Source organism: Miniopterus natalensis, chromosome 15, assembly GCF_054644295.1.
Source record: "Miniopterus natalensis isolate mMinNat1 chromosome 15, mMinNat1.hap1, whole genome shotgun sequence".
Taxonomy (NCBI): Eukaryota; Metazoa; Chordata; class Mammalia; order Chiroptera; family Miniopteridae; genus Miniopterus; species Miniopterus natalensis.
Window position 1 is genome coordinate 7,930,965 of NC_142095.1, and position 15,359 is coordinate 7,946,323.

The 15,359-nt window shown below is 54.9% G+C and overlaps 2 protein-coding genes across 6 annotated transcripts in view; one reads left to right on the top strand and one right to left on the bottom strand.

The window, feature by feature from the left end:
• Positions 1 to 184: 184 nt before the first annotated feature.
• GORASP1 (golgi reassembly stacking protein 1) lies at positions 185 to 11,048 on the top strand. 2 transcript variants are annotated; one of them, XM_087824852.1, is made up of 9 exons: positions 185 to 283; positions 2,873 to 2,980; positions 3,461 to 3,664; positions 4,895 to 4,981; positions 5,121 to 5,251; positions 5,475 to 5,967; positions 6,757 to 6,907; positions 7,343 to 7,492; positions 7,709 to 11,048. In XM_087824852.1, the coding sequence occupies exons 1-9, from the start codon at positions 221 to 223 to the stop codon at positions 7,966 to 7,968; spliced, it is 1,647 nt and encodes a 548-aa protein (XP_087680978.1). In that variant the 5' UTR covers positions 185 to 220; the 3' UTR covers positions 7,969 to 11,048. The 2 variants fall into 2 exon arrangements, with proteins under 2 accessions (XP_087680978.1, XP_087680977.1); XM_087824851.1 differs by having other exon boundaries at positions 2,873 to 2,953.
• WDR48 (WD repeat domain 48) overlaps positions 9,815 to 15,359 on the bottom strand; it is a 31,649-nt gene continuing 26,104 nt past the window's right edge. For all 4 annotated transcript variants that reach the window (XM_087824850.1, XM_016196163.2, XM_016196162.2 and 1 more), the window contains 3 exons: positions 13,749 to 13,825; positions 12,452 to 12,644; positions 9,815 to 11,794 (listed from right to left, as the gene is read on the bottom strand). In XM_087824850.1, coding sequence (XP_087680976.1) covers positions 11,699 to 11,794; positions 12,452 to 12,644; positions 13,749 to 13,825 — 366 coding nt within the window. In that variant the 3' untranslated portion in view covers positions 9,815 to 11,698. The remainder of the gene's footprint in view (positions 11,795 to 12,451; positions 12,645 to 13,748; positions 13,826 to 15,359) is intronic.

The window sequence follows — 15,359 nt, forward strand, 5'->3', positions numbered from 1 at the left end:
GGGCACGCCTCTCGCAGCCGGAAGTCAGAGGCGCGCGCGTCCTTGGAGACGGAGCCGCGGCCGGTTGCTAAGAGCGTCAGACTCGGGGCGGGAGTCGCGGCGGCCCACGTGACCAGGCGCTGGCAATTGAGCGCCGAGAGGGCGAGCGGGCGCTGCTGGCGCTGGTGGCGCTGGGTCGCGTCTCGGTTCGGGACACCGGCGCCGGAGCCGGGCGGCGGCCATGGGCCTGGGCTCCAGCACCGAGCAGCCCGCGGAGACCTCCGAGGGCTTCCACCTGCACGGGGTGAGTGGCTCCGGCGGCGCCGGCCACCGTGGCCGGGCGTCCACGCCGACGCTCCCGACGCCCGGTCGCCGGCCCGAGGGCAGGCGAGCGCGGCCCCGGCCCCGGCGCGCTGCGGGGGTGCAGGGTGAGGGCCCCTGGGTGGGGGCGGCCGGCGCGGGGCCCCGCCGCACTCCCGGCGCCCGGCCCGTCCGCGGCCGCTGTCGCCCGGCGCCCGCCCCAGTGCCAGCTGTGCAGGAAGCGGGAGCGTTTCCTGGTCGGGTCTGGCCCCGGGAGTAGCGCTTTTCCCGGGTGCAGATTGCGGCAGCTCGGGTCGGGACGCAGTCGTGCACTTGGGTCACATTTATGGTCGCCCGCTGTGTGCCCCTCGCTCTCCGTGCTGGGCCTGGGGACCCGGTCGCCGCTCTTGGGCGCGCGGGGTCGGGGAGCCAAGTGGACGCCAGCAGCTGGTGGCCCACGGGCGCACCCCCCGCTCGTCGTGGGTCGGAAAGGCTTCGGGGCTGGAGGATCAGTGCTCACCAGCCAGCGAAAGTGGCAGCCTGAAGACTTCAGATTTTATTCTGAGACGTGGAGCCGTTGGGAGGCCTTAAGTGGAAGAGTGACATTACTTACTTACATTTTTAAAAACTGAAGAACAGGTGTGCTGCCTTCTGTAACTGTGGGCGTTTCCACTGTGTGCCAAGCACATGGGAGAGGTCCCTGCCTTCAGCCAGCTGTGATTCCCCCGGAGACAGCTGGGACAGGGCAGTGGGTAGGGACGGGCTCTGGGGTGGGTTTCTGGGGTCAGATTCCTGAATAACTGAGTACTTTTACTCCTCGGTAAGTCGAGTTAGTAAAAGGGTGAAGCGAGGGGTAAGCAGGTGGTGCTGTCCCCTGGCACCCAGACAACCCTCAGTGGGTGAGCTGCTGTCCTTAATCACAAGAGGTTCCCTGATGTGAACCTCAGGGGAGAGAGTTATGGGCTGTGGGGCTGTGGGGCTGGGTGTGATGGGAACCAAAGGAGAGCCGGCCAGGGGGCCATGCTTGTTGCGATAGTGGGGGTGCTGTGGGGTGCGGTGGGCAGCAGCGCGCAGGTGATTTCTGCTGCAGAGCATAGTGGGCGATGACAAGGCCCAGGGCAGGAAGTACAGCCAGACTGAGGACAAGGCCACTGGAGAGAGTAGGCAGAGGCTCTGGGTGGGTTGGGAGGGGGCTGGGCCTGGAGACTGGGGGCCTGAGCCTCTGGACCTCGTTAATGATGGAGGGCAGCAGTCGTGAGCAGGTGCCGGGTGGCATGGCTTCAGGAGCAGGGTCTTGCCAGAGGGAGGTACAGTGGCTTGGGGGTTGCCTCCGAGCATGGAGGAGTGCCTCTCCCCAAGCTCTCTGATTAACTGTCCTTTGGTTTTCAAAAGCAACCTAGTCCCAGCTTTCCCCTAAAGCAGTGGGGAGCAGGCAGGGACTCCAGGCTAACTAGGGTTTGAGTGGGCACTCTCACTGGAAGCCATGGCAGCTTCTGGAGGTGGCACTCAGGGGCTCAACTGGTGACACTGCCACGAAGGAGTCCTCATTCCAGGGGTGAATTGGCTTTGACCTGAAGGCTCAGTGGTGAGCTGTCCTTCAGCCTGGGGGATCCAGGACTGGAGGGGCTGGTGGGCGGCAGAAGCCACAGGGCCTTCCCCTAGCAGAGGTATCCAGAACCAGAGGCCACATGAGCCCTGTGCCCTCTGGGCTGGGGCCTGGCTGATGCCTGACCAGCAGGGCATCAAGTGCACAGCCAAAGGCCCGAGGGTGTGGGGCCCACATGCAGGGTTGGGACCTGGAGATAAAGGCTGCATTGTTGAGTGAAGCTCTGTAAATGGGGCCTTTGAGAGGGGATTTCTGCCATGGCTGCAAGCCCTGGTTGTCGGAGACAGCAGGATTTGGGGAGTCCAGGGCAGAGCAGAGCAGGAAGCACCCTTGTGCCAGGAATGGCTCCTGGAGCTGTCCTGCTCCAGGCAGGAGCGGAGGCTAGATTCTGAGGCTGGGATCCAGCACTGCTCACCAGGCTCCCTGGCTCAGGCTCATTCCTGCCCCTGCGGTCTGCCTCCATCGTCTGCTGGGTTGACCTTGACCTGTCACCACAGGGTCTGGGGCCCTCTGGGATCTGGCCACAGGGTTCCTTCCCCGCTGCCTTTTTCTGGGCACAGCCCTGGCTCCGTCTGTCCTGGGGCCTGTCCGCTTCCACTGCACGTCAGGCCCTCCCTTTCTGTCCACATCCTAACGTTTCTGTGAAATCATCTGCGTTCCCCACAGGCTTGCGCCACCCTGTTTCCTGAGACCTTCTGGTAGCCCCCAGGACTGCCCTGTGCTCTCCTACGGGCCATCTCTGGAAGCATGGCCTGTGGGTCATAATCAGGGAAGAGCCATTTTCCTAGCGAGGAAAATGCGTGCCCAGGAAGGTGGTGAGAGAAGATGGAGTTCATGGTGACAGTGCCCATGTGGGGCCTGTCTGGAACAGTTCATGCCAGTGCGTTTCCGTGCTGGGACATGGGTGGTGATGGTTTCTGAGACTGAGGGCTGGGACTTACTGAAGTCACGGGGCTGGCTCGGTGACTGGCTTCTGCCATGGGACAGGTGCAGGAGAACTCCCCAGCCCAGCAGGCGGGCCTGGAGCCCTACTTCGACTTCATCATCACCATCGGGCACTCACGGCTGGTGAGCTTTGCTGTGTCTGTGTGTCGCGTAGGTCCCAAAGGAAGCCCCTGCCCAGCTCCCACCTCCCTTTTCTTCTGGAGGGAGGCCCTGCCCAGTGCTCAGCTAGACTGAAGGGCTGATTGACTCTTGGGGTAGCCATGGGGCCTGCCCCTTGGAGCATGAGAGATGTGAGGGCTCTGGCCAAGGGGCAGCTCAGAGTGGGACTGCCCTGCAGTACCCTGGACCCAGGAGGCTCTTTGCGGATTTTGTTGCATCTCCTGGGGGCAGGAAGCACTGAGGGAGGAAGGTTTAGCACTGCTTGGGGGAAAGGGGTGGTCATAATGGCTACAGGCCCAGTCCTGACCTGTGGACCTGGGCCTGGGCCCGGTCGCTGCCTCGGCCCATCCCACACCAGGCCCTACTGGGGCAACTGGCCACCAGGGCCCTTGCCCCATCTCAGACCCAGACTTGTCTGAGTGGCCCGGCTGGGGTGTGGGCGTCCTTGGAGTCAGCCCCCTGCCCCCGTAGAACAAGGAGACGGACACGCTGAGGGACCTGCTGAAGGCCAATGTGGAGAAGCCCGTGAAGCTGGAGGTGTTCAACATGAAGACCATGAAGGTGCGCGAGGTGGAGGTGGTACCCAGCAACATGTGGGGCGGTCCCGGCCTGCTGGGCGCCAGCGTGCGCTTCTGCAGCTTCCACAGGGCCAGCGAGCATGTGTGGCACGTGCTGGTGAGTGGGGCTGGGCTGGGCATGGATGTGGGTGGGGCGGTGAGTGGGGCATTGGGGTCACAGGCAGGGCACTGCAGGGGCAGGGCATGTGGGGGAAGGTGGCGGGACCAGAACACGGAGGGTGTGCGGGGGTAGCTGGGATGGGGACTGTTAGAGGACTCCCTGAGGGCAGGGCCTGGCCTCACTCATTCCAGTGTCCCAGAGAGGGCAGCTCTTTACTTGTGCCCTGTGCCTTGCCTCTTGTTAGCATGTGACTGGGTATTTGTTTACCCTCTGTCCCATGGATTCTTATTTTGAGAGGTGGGAAGGATGGTTGTGCTGCCAGAATGCCGCTGCTGCTACGTTAGTCTTTCTATGTAGTGGGATTTTTTCTGGCAAATCCCTTTCATTCTCTGGGCACTGGTCTGCTGCCTGGGGTCTGCACCTTAGTGAGCCTCAGTGACTGAATTGTCACAGATACATGTGCATAGGTGACGTGTGCATCCACTGAGGGTGCCCAAGTTTGCAAGAATGTTTGGTCCTGTGGCTTGTTGACAGGAGAGTGCCCTGAGCTGGAAACTGGCTGGTTTTCTAGCCTCCTCTGTTGCTCCTTGACTTTTTGGGGGGCCTTATCAACCTTTCCCGCCAGCTTCAGCTTGTCCTTCAGTGCCACGGGGCAATGGTGCAAGTCCCTTTGCATTCCTCTAGGAGGTGGGGAGTGGTCAAGTTTCCCAGGGCCCTCTCTAAGGGAGAAAGCCACCCCTGTACCCAGTCCTGCTCACTGCCCTCGCCTTCAACCCCTACCCAGGGATCTTCAGCCGCACGCCTGCATCATTAACAGCCATGCAATTGGGCACTGACTGTGGGTCAAAATGTGGTTTTCATTCTTTACATATATTATTTTTAAAAATCTCAGCAGCCCTACGAGTAAGCACTACATGTCCTACTTATAACTGTTGGGAACCTGAGGCTGAGGGGTTAAAATATTTGTTCATAGTCGCCCAGCTGGCAGTTGGTGGAGTCAGAAGTTGAACCCAGGTGAGATTCCGGAGCTCAGTGCTGTGAGCCGTGCCCAGTGCTGCCCCCTACTGGGCAGGCTGTGGACCTGGGAGAGGTAGGGTAATTAGGGGGTACGGTAGGAGAGTCTGGGCTTGAGGCCTTGGCCTGGGGACCGAGGACAAGTATCCTACTGACTGCCTGGAAAGGCAGTTTCCCGGTTCCTCCCCGGACAGTTCTCAATTCCTTCCCCAGGATGTGGAACCCTCTTCGCCCGCCTCCCTTGCTGGCCTGCGCCCCTACACGGACTATGTGATTGGTTCAGACCAGCTCCTCCAGGAGGTGAGGACCCCGAGGCCTAGCCCCCCTCAGGCCCTGTCGGGGTGGAGATATGGGTGCTGCCATGAGATGTGCCTGGTTTTGTCGAGGCTCCCACTTCCAGTGCTGGGGGCAGGGCTCAGGCACTGTGTGTTTGTCACAGTCTGAGGACTTCTTTACCCTCATCGAGTCCCACGAGGGGAAGCCCTTGAAGCTGATGGTTTATAACTCCGAGTCCGACTCCTGCCGGGAGGTGTCTGTAACTCCCAACGCAGCCTGGGGTGGAGAGGGCAGGTACTTCTGGGGGCCCAAGGGCTGTAGGGTGGGGCTTGGGTGCGCCTGGCCAGTGGGTATGGACCCAGAATCCTATTGGGGGGTGGAGGGCTGGGTCCTGGGATCCTGAGGCTGATCATTTGTCCAGGACGCATCCTTTTAGCACCCATTGGTGGGTGGGGGTGGCAGAGATAGGAAGGGCTGTGGGACAACTCGTGGATTGAATGTTTCTGGACTTTGGCAGTCTGGGGTGTGGTATCGGCTACGGGTATCTGCATCGGATCCCAATCCAGCCCCCCAGCTACCACAAGAAGACACCTGGTGCCCTGCCATCTGGTACCTCACCACCTGGTACCCCACTGCCTGGTACCCTGCCACCTGGTACCCCACCACCTGGTGCCCTGCCATCCGGTACCCCTCCATCTGGTGCCCTACCACCTGGTACCCCTCCACCTGATGTTCTGCTATCTGGTACCTCACCACCCGCTACTCTGCCACCTGGTGTTCCACCATCTGGTACCTCACCACCTGGTACCCTGCCACCTGGTGTTCCACCATCTGGTACCTCAACACCTGGTACCCTGCCGCCTGGTGTTCCACCATCTGGTACCTCACCACCTGGTGCCTTGCCACTTGGTGCTCTTCCATCTAGTACCCTGCCACCTGGACTTACCCCCCAGGACTCTTCTGCTCATCCTGGCCCAGAGATGGGTTCCAGGCAGGGTGACTATATGGAGGTATGTGGGGAGCACCTGCCAACCAGGAGAAGTGGGGAGCTTCATGTGGGTGGAGGGGCCTGCCAGCTGGGGAGAAAGGACTCTGGAGGCTTCCTTCACCAGGGGCCTGTCTTTGGAGCCCCTAGGAGGCCCATCTGCTTCTGGGACCCAGTGGGAGCATGTGGGCCCATTGTGGGACCTTGAAACCTACTTTGGTTCTCCTGCCACTTAGGTCGGAGGTGAGGGTAGTGGCAAGGCGCCAGTTGTCATATTAATGAGTGGGGGACCTGAGACTCAGAGGTGGGCAGAGCCTTGTTCTGTGCCTCAGTGAGTGCGTGGTAAAGTTGGGCCAGGGGCAGGGCATCCGATCCCTGCTGGGCTGGTGTCTGGCCAGGTCTGCAGGGCAGTGCTGGTCTTGCCCTCGTGGCTGTTGAGCGGGTCACCTGGATGCCTTAGGCACTGGGCTGGTGCCTGGGGTCTGTACCTGGGCACACGAGGATTGCTTCCCAGGCAGGCTGGGATTCAAGGAAGGCCCTCTCTTCTTGTGACTCATTGATGGGGCCCAGCCAGATGGGCACCTGGGCTCCTCGGCAGAGTGGCAAGAGGGCTCCTGCTCCGTGTCAGCACTGCAGGGGAGGCCAGCCAGGCCGTCTAACTTCCCGTCACCTGTAAGAAGGGGCAGGTCACCAAGGCTGTTTGCTTCTTCAGGCAGAGCGGTGCTTCAGGGGCCAGCAAGGGTTGGGTTTGGTTAGACTACACTGTCCCGACTGCCCCCTCTCTCTGTTCCCTCTTCTTCCCCGGCTCCCCTAGGCCCTGCTGCAGGCACCTGGCTCCTCTATAGAGGGACTGCCTCCTGAGCCTGGGAGTCTTGGCTATGGTGCGCCAGACCTCGGGGGACTTCCACGTCCCATGGAGACTCCTCTTCAGCCTCCACCGCCAGTGCAGCGAGTCATGGACCCAGGTAGCGAGTGGGCCCCAGAGAGGAGGCTGAGCAATCTGCAATGCCTGGTGCAGAAATGGGTCCCAGGCTCAGGGCTGGTCTTTGGGTACCAAAACCTTCCTCAGACCCACTGACCCCTACTATGTGCCAAGATGGTGGCAGATGACCATATCCAGTGTGTAGATGGGGAGGCTGCTGTCCAGAGAAGAGAGGTGGCCTGCTCAAAGTCAGCAAATTGGTGACTGAGCAGGTTCTGGGCCTCTGGCACTGTGCTACTCCCATGGTGCAATGCCAGGCCCCTTTCTTTCCTTAGGAACAGGCAGTGGGGAACCTCTTTGGGTTGCACTTTACCACAGGCTGAGCCAGATGCCCCAGGAACAGGATAGAGTGAGCCAGGGCACTGGCCTTTAGCAGGTAGGGCTGTGTTCTAGCAAAGAACTGTGCCTCTTCCCCTAGGCTTCCTGGACGTGTCAGGCATCGCCCTCTTGGACAGCAGTGCCAGCGCCTGGCCCAGCCTGCCCCCTTTCCCAGGGCTGACCTCCACCGCCGTGTCAGCCCCAGGCCTGGAGGATGTTGGCTCCAGCAATGGCTCCCACGAGCGTGGTGGTGAGTGATCTGCACCTGAAGCCTCTGGGAAGGGCTGTTGGGATGGCCGCCTGGAGTTTCTCAGCGGGGTAGAGGCTGGCCTTCTGGAGGAATCCAGCCACATCAAGGCATGTGGACACTGGCTGTCATCCCCCATCAGTGTTTGGGGTGGGGTTTGGGAGTCACAGTGGCCCCAGGTTCTGCAGGCCTCAGCCCCATCCTGTTCGTGTGTTTCAGGTGAGGCCACATGGTCTGGGTCAGAGTTTGAGGTTTCCTTCCCGGACAGCCCGGGCGCCCAGGCCCCGCAGGATCACCTGCCTCAGCTGACCCTCCCCGACAGTCTCACCTCTGCGGCCTCACCAGAGGACGGGCTGTCTGCGGAGCTGCTCGAGGCTCAGGCTGAGGAGGAGCCGGCAAGCACAACAAGTCCAGACCTCCGGGCGGAGGTGGAGGCAGAGGGGGCAGCCAGCCAGGCCCAGCTCCCTACCCCCAAATAACACCCTGGGCTGTGACAAGGCCCCTGATGGCATTTCATGAGGCCCACATGTGGGGAGGTGGCTCAGGCCACACTGCGGGACCCAGCCCCTCGCTTGATCCCATCCCAGTATGACCAGCTTCCTAAGCTGCAGCTTTAAGTGATGTGCAGGGACTTCTGCAGGTGGGGGGCTCGTGTCCACTCAGACCCTACTGGTCTCTTAAGAAATGACCTACCAGCATTCTGCGTGATGGTCCTGGCTTTGGGGAATTGGGCGCTTGTTTGAGAATCTCAATCATGTCCTTTTCGGGTGGGAGCTAGGGGTGGCACCCTAGGTTAAATCAGTTTTGGGGCACGGGTAGGAGAGGGCTGCTTTGCTGCTTGTGTGGGGCATGGAGCCTCAGTAAGTAGGAAGAGGGGACGTGGGCCTCGGGAGGGCATCCTTTGGCTGTGTTCCCCGAGGTGCAGCGCTTGCTCCTGCTTGGTCACTGTGGCTTCCCAGGGGCAGCAGGGCCGAGGCATGACCAGGTGTGACGATGGGGTGAGGGAGGAGGGGTTGGTGTGGAGTTGCCTAAGCGCTTTGTAGAGCTCGCCTTGACTCTTCCGCACAGCTGAGCCAGCATTCACTGGAAGCACCCCCAGCCCTGGGGAACCTTGAAGCCCCAGTTACTGTCTCTTTTGTCGTGTGCCCCCATTCCTGTGTGACACTGCACAGCTGGCTCAGGCTGACTGACACCTGCCAGTAACTGCTGGAGGAGAGAGGCAGTGAACTTGCCCACCTCTCCTGGGAGAGCAGGGTTGGAAATTCTGGAATCTTCAGCACTCACCTGTGCTTGGACCCCGATGTTTCTTCTTCGCTAGACCTAGTATCCCCAGTGTGAGTCCTGTCACCTCCCAAACTCACACAACAATCTCTAAACACACAAGGCACCCAGCCCGCCCCAGTGGTGAATGAGTTACGAGTTTAAATTCACCGACTCTCAAAGCCGGTCCCCCAGACTGATCTCCATACACAGCTCCCACCATAGGGGGAAATGAGAGGCTGGGACAAGAGTGGGTAAAGACCCTTCTGTTCTTTCCCATAGCATTGTGTGTGTGTGTGGGGGGGGGGAGGGGCTGTTCTCCCCCAACCAGGTGCCTGGGAGGCGAAGGCTCAGATGAGCCTTCTGCTCTGCCCTGCAGGAAGAGGGGGGCTCCACCCAGGGACAGCCCTTCACCTCACGTCCTCACCTGTCCTGGCCAGAGCCCCTCACCTTCCCACACTTTGGGCTGACTACCATGAAAGCTGCCTCTGGCCTTGCCCTCCAGTCTCTGTCCACATAAAACCCCCCCTTTGCTGCTTGATTTGCAATATCCACGCTTACAAGGACATTCAGAGCTCTGTTAGGCCCGTAGCACAAGGACCATCGGCTGTGGGGGGCACAGACCAAGTATATGGAGGGAGGGCCCCGAATTAGCAAACACTAAGTTCTAGCACTCACTGCACTAAGAGCAAGCCCTGTCATGTCTGCCAGCGCAGCTCAGCCTGCAAAGCAAGGAGGCTGGGAATCCAAAGCCATGCTGGGGCCTGGCTGCTGGGCCGCCCGGGAGCCCGGAGTGTGCCTGCGGAAACCCAGAGAGACAAACAGAAGCACACGGGACTGCTCTGCGGGCAGCTCCCCTCCGCTGGCCTGGTGGTCTGACCCCGTTGCCCTCGCCCAAGGCTTCTGGCTCTTCCTGCCCTTACGCAGTCCTCTCCCCAAACTGTAGGACAAAATGGGTGTCAGTGCTGATTATTTCCATGGTGACCAGGAACCCAGAGGTTTCTCAATTTCTCTGTTGTCTGCTCAGAAGGAAACTGACAAGTGAGAGAAATAAACGTGCTATACTTTGAGTATTTTAACTAAAGCCTTTATTCTATACAACTGTGAAATACAGATTTTTACCCTTTTGGCATTGCAGACTGTCAAATTTTCTGGAAACTTACTGGTTTGACTGGAAGAAAAGAAAAAATTACAACCATGCTGGGGTCAGATCTGTGACGGGAAGGGAGTGCAGCCGCCCCTCGACTAGGCACGCAGGGCAAGACAGCCCAGCGAACCCACTCCTTTAGCCCGAGGGCCCCTCATGCAAACACTACTGAGGGCTGGTAAATGAGGGTTTTTTTTGTTTTTTTTAAATATTAACAACTATTGCTAAAAAATGTGCACCAAAAGTGCACTGTTGTATCCAACAGATAGAAAGGGTTGTTTACAAAAGAAGCCGGCTGCTCTCTGTGCGAGGGAGGGCTTGATGGGAATGTGGCGTGTCTTTGCTCACGTTGGGAGAGCCAGAGGCAGTGACCTGTCCACTTTCCAGAGGAGGCTGCCCGGCAGTGAGGGAGCCCTGTCTCTACAGTTGTGCGAATCAGAGTATCTCTAACAGTAAGGTCTGGACCCAGGCCCATCAGCTGCCTTCAGCTGAACCTGTGAAGATGTAGGAAAGAAAAAACTTGCCCACCCCTGCGCAGGCCCTGCTGCTGTGGGCACGGGCTGTGCACAAGCTGGGGAGGCACCGGGACTGGAGAAACTGCCCTCTGAAGGCACTTGTGCTTCTGGCTTCAAACAGGAGGCTCGTCTCATGGAGTCAGATCGGGGTGGACCATTGTTCTAGCCTGAATACAAATGACCTTGGGGAGAATCCAAAGTGTTTTTTTCTGCCAAAAGTTGAAGTGTTTATCCCCAATAAGTTATATTCTGTACAAGATCCAAATGATTCTATGAAAGCTTTAGATTGTTAGAAAGAACAGAGAAAAGAAATCTGGATATAGGTACAACAACAAAAACCTGCGTATAAAACTCTGGAAAAACAAATATGTATCTTCCCAGGCTATGAGTTACCAACGTAACTCACCATGATATCCTTTTACTGACACCATACATTTTAGGTAGCATTTAAATGAAGTTAAAATTTCACCATGGTCTTAAGTTGGGATGGTGCCTTGCTGCTCACCAGAGCAAGATCCTCTGGTGTTACCTGGCTTTGCCCATAAATAAAACGACATGGGAGGAAGGAGTGAAACAGCCACACCTCCCTGTGGCTGCCGTCCAGTCCAGGGCACTGGGGTCAGTGTGGCATCGCTGGGCACAAGTACAAGTGCTCTGGCCCAGCCCCTGGAAGTTCAACAGATCCTCTTACAGGAACACATCTGAGGTGCAGTATTAAAAACAAGCCCAACAATAATCGTTTATTATGAAATGGGCTGGCTCTGAATTGTGCAACAGCAAGTTCCTATTAAAAATAACTGTCTTAAATGGAGAAAACAATTTGCTTGTTTTTAATGACAAACTTGGAAAAAGCCTTCATAGGTAGGTACTGCATGAATGGAATGTACTCTCTTAGAAAAGCTACACAGCGTGTTTGAAGTTGAAACAGTGACAGACGTGGCCCTGCCGGATGTGTTTCTAACAAGTGCTAACAAAGATAAGGTCCTTTGAAATAAAAGGAGGAAGCCAAGTCTGCGCTGGCCTGTCAGTTCTCTGTACATCTCACGAGAGTTTGCTGGGGGTTCTTCTGCTCTCGGACTCTGCCTCCCTGGGGACAGTTTAATCTACACAAGAAGATGGTTTCTATATTACATTTCGATTAGTCACTTCGGCTGAAAGAGAATCTGAGTCCATACCAAATCCGCCGTTAGTCTTGCTCCCACTGGGGCTCAGTGGGCTTCCTAGGACTACGCTTGGGGCCACGGAGGAAGGTCAGTAAATGGATACCCACGGGTGCTCACCCACCCCTCACGTGGACTTCTGCCGGTAATGCAGGGTGAGGTCCCCGCCACTCTTCCATATGAAGTGTTTCACTGTCCGAAGGTCCATGTTTGGATCTAAAACCTGAAGAACAAAACATAAATGAGAAATGTCTAACATCTAAGTCCTTTACTGTTAACTCCGGGACTCTCATCAGGTGAGCCAGCGTGTCCTCTCCGCCCCCATGCCCGAGACAGGCCTGCTCTTGCTGACATGACTGCCATGTACACAGGCACGAACCTGGGCACGGTAGATGTGCAGCCTGTGTGGCTAGGCCAGCAACTCTCTTCAGCTGTTCCCCGGGAGAGAGGCCTTGAGTATATCCTGATTTATCTTTATTTTTTTAAATGTTTTTACTGATTTGAGAGAAGACGGGAGGGGGGATAGAAAGATAGAAATATCGATCGGCTGCCTCCTGCACACCCCCTACTGAGGATGGAGCCCGCAACCCAGGCATGTGCCTCTTGGTGCATGGGCCAACGCTCAACCACTGAGCCACACGGGCAGGGTGAGTGCCTCTTGCATTAAAACAGCTCCACCCACCTCCACTTCAAACCCTAAACTAACAACAGATGCTCCCTGCAAATCAAGATGATCCTGCCCTCTCCTTGCAGGGGCCTCACACGCAGGTGGGAGACACCCAGAATCCCTGTCTCCTTAAAAGCAGAGGCCCCTGACGGCACCAGCTTGGGAGGCACACGGGCACCGCGCTGTCGCAGCACCAGCCCCGCGGGGGCTCACCTGGTCCTGGCACAGCAGCTCGATCTTCTCCTCCGCCAGCACAGCGATGTCCTCCTCCTTGTCCTGCTCGCCGGGCTTTTCGTTATTGGAGGAGCCGGTGGTCTGCGACTCACTATCCAAGTTGATGATTTTCTCATAAACATGCTCCATTACTTTCCGGACTTGGAGCATGTCGCTGGCAGAAAGTCTGTCTCTAAAACGCAAGGGCAGATTGTGACATCACCAAATCACTGGGTGTTCTCTTGTCCACACTCCTTGGTGTTAATGTTTGATAAAGATGAAAACATACCACAGAAACATAAGCCAATACAATTTTTAGTCATTGCCTTAATCCAGTTTTAGAATTTCCAACAGATTTCTATGGTGTCCTTTTAAGACATGATTATGCTCAACCGGAGCCCAGGCAAAGGAAATACTTCCTCACTCCCAAACCTACTTCTCCTGTTTCTCTGACGTCAGTTAACGGCCAAACCAAGTAGGCTCAGGCTCAAATTCCGAAAGTCATCTCGAGTTTGGGGTCATTAAATCGAGTGAGGTGAGATCTAGGACTTGCCCTGGTGTGTGCAGGCAGATGGGTGGGAGGGCAGGAAGAGGTACAGAGGAAGCAACGTGTTTAGCCGTGTGCTAAGAATTACTGAAGCTGCTGGATGGGAATGAAGGGGGTTCATTCCCCTATTCTCTGTTTTGTATGTTTGGAAATTTTCCCAGCAAAAGGTTTTAAAGTCTTGTTGATTTTAATTGGTGGTATATGCGTGGATGAAACCTCTTAATGTCTTCTCCGACTTCCCTCCTAGTTATTTTTCCTCCGCCCCCACAGCATGGGCTGCAGCTACAGAGGTCCCCGCTCATCTTTCAGAATCTTCTATGTGCTTCCGCTTCACATCCCCAATCCAACCATTTCCTGGACCTGGGATATCTCTCTTGAAGTTCTAGCCATTCTTACATGTCCAGCTCAAATCCCATGTCCTTCAAGAAGCCTTTCTGGGAAGCTCCAGTCAAAAATTCCTTTCCCCTACGCTCATGATTCCTAAGTATCCAGAAAGGCAGTTATTACACACGGCTTGTGTCCTACACTATGAGTTATGGCAAGAGATGAAACCCATGTCTTATTTTGAACATCTGCAACCTACCACAGTAGGTACTTGATAAATGGTTAAACTGTGAAAAGTGTTAATAGTATTAAAACTAGCCTTAGGTCCAGCATTTGCCTCCTTTGCTATAAAAGCAATAATGAATAAAAAACCCCTCTCTGGTAATTAATTAGACCAAATCATCACAAAACACTACATTTACTTACTTTTTTAAGGTTTTTGCTCCTGAAGATGCATGAGGTTGGAGGTAGAAAGGAATTTTGTTGAATTTGGGCATATTTTTCTGAAATATTAAAAGTAAAAAGTGGCATAATAGTTTCTATTAGCTGATAAATTAAAATGATGTCAATAGAAAACATGATTTACAAGTTAACAGCAGTTTTACAATAAAAAGTCACTTTCTACAAAATTGATAATAGGCTATCAAATTATCTAAGTCAGCCTCAGACAAAATGTATCAGGAAAGTCTAATGTTCAGTTTTGTAATAAAAGATAATACGTAATGCCAGTGGCAAGCATGGCTCTTTTCAAATAATTCAAGGAATTAAAACAAGTTTTACTTTAATTCTTTAAGCCATACAAACCAAAATCTCAATTCTACATTAAAACATTTGGGCTGATCCCTAAAGGACCAAACAAAAACTAAGTGTTGAGAGAAACCCCGAATATTTGCCTTTGAGCAAAACCATATACTCTACACTGGTGAGGCCCCTTGTCCAACTGAAAGGCCAACCAGGTCCTCCCACGCTCCTTCCCTCGGACATCAGAGTGGCGTCTGAGGTTTTCCACAAGAGTGGAAACTTCAGCCAACCACCCAGACAGCTACTGTGAAGTAAGCCACATGCTCAGTGAAGGGTAAAATGAACTGGTCACCTTTTCTCTGTGCATTAATCTCCTCCGAGACTCCATGCCCTGTCCTATCTGGCTGTCCCCTCAGGAATAAGCCACAGGCCTAAAGTCAGCAGTGTGTCCTGGGAGAGTCTCACACTCCAAGGCGAAGTGCTTTATGGGGAGCTCAGACTTAGGGAAGGCCACAGAATACCCACCAGCTGTCACACTGGCTTTCAGTTCTCGGAGGGAGTATATCTGGGATGGAGAACAAATTTTCTGAAGGTTCTAGAGATTAAATCTCTTTTCATATGGCTTTAGGAATAGACAAAATAGGTCAACAGCACAGAACAGAGTCTAGAAACAGACCCACATGTATAGAGAAATTTAGTATATGATAAAGAGAGCATTTCAAGTTAGTAGAACAAGGATAGATTATTAAAACTTGTGCTGGCACACTGGCTATCTGCTTGTAGAAAGTTATATCCTACTTCACACCAAACAGATTAACTTCTAATAGACTGAAGACCTGGACATAAGCCATTATCATGAACATCTAGGGAACACAGAACCTTTTTGCTGCTCTGGAGTGAGAAATACATAAGCAAGACATGAAGCTCAGAACCCTGAAGAGTCAATCTGATAGTAGCAAATTAAAACTTTTTGCCTGACAAAAATACCATGAACAAAGTAAAAATTCAGTTGAGAGGCACAGACAACAGTCAAAGGGTTAATAGTCAGCATGAAGAGCTTCTATAAATAAGAAAGACAAATTACCCAACAGAGAAATGAGTAAAAAATACAAACAGGCAATTCACAGAAGAAATGGAAATGGCCGATATGAAAAGATGTTTAACCTCACCACATATTTAAAAAACCCAAACCATATTAAAACAATGTGACAGTATTTGCCTATCTTTCAGCAAAGATTGCAAGTATCCAGTGGTGGTGAGGGTGTGGGCAGGCATACCCTGTGGGTGAGAGTGTAA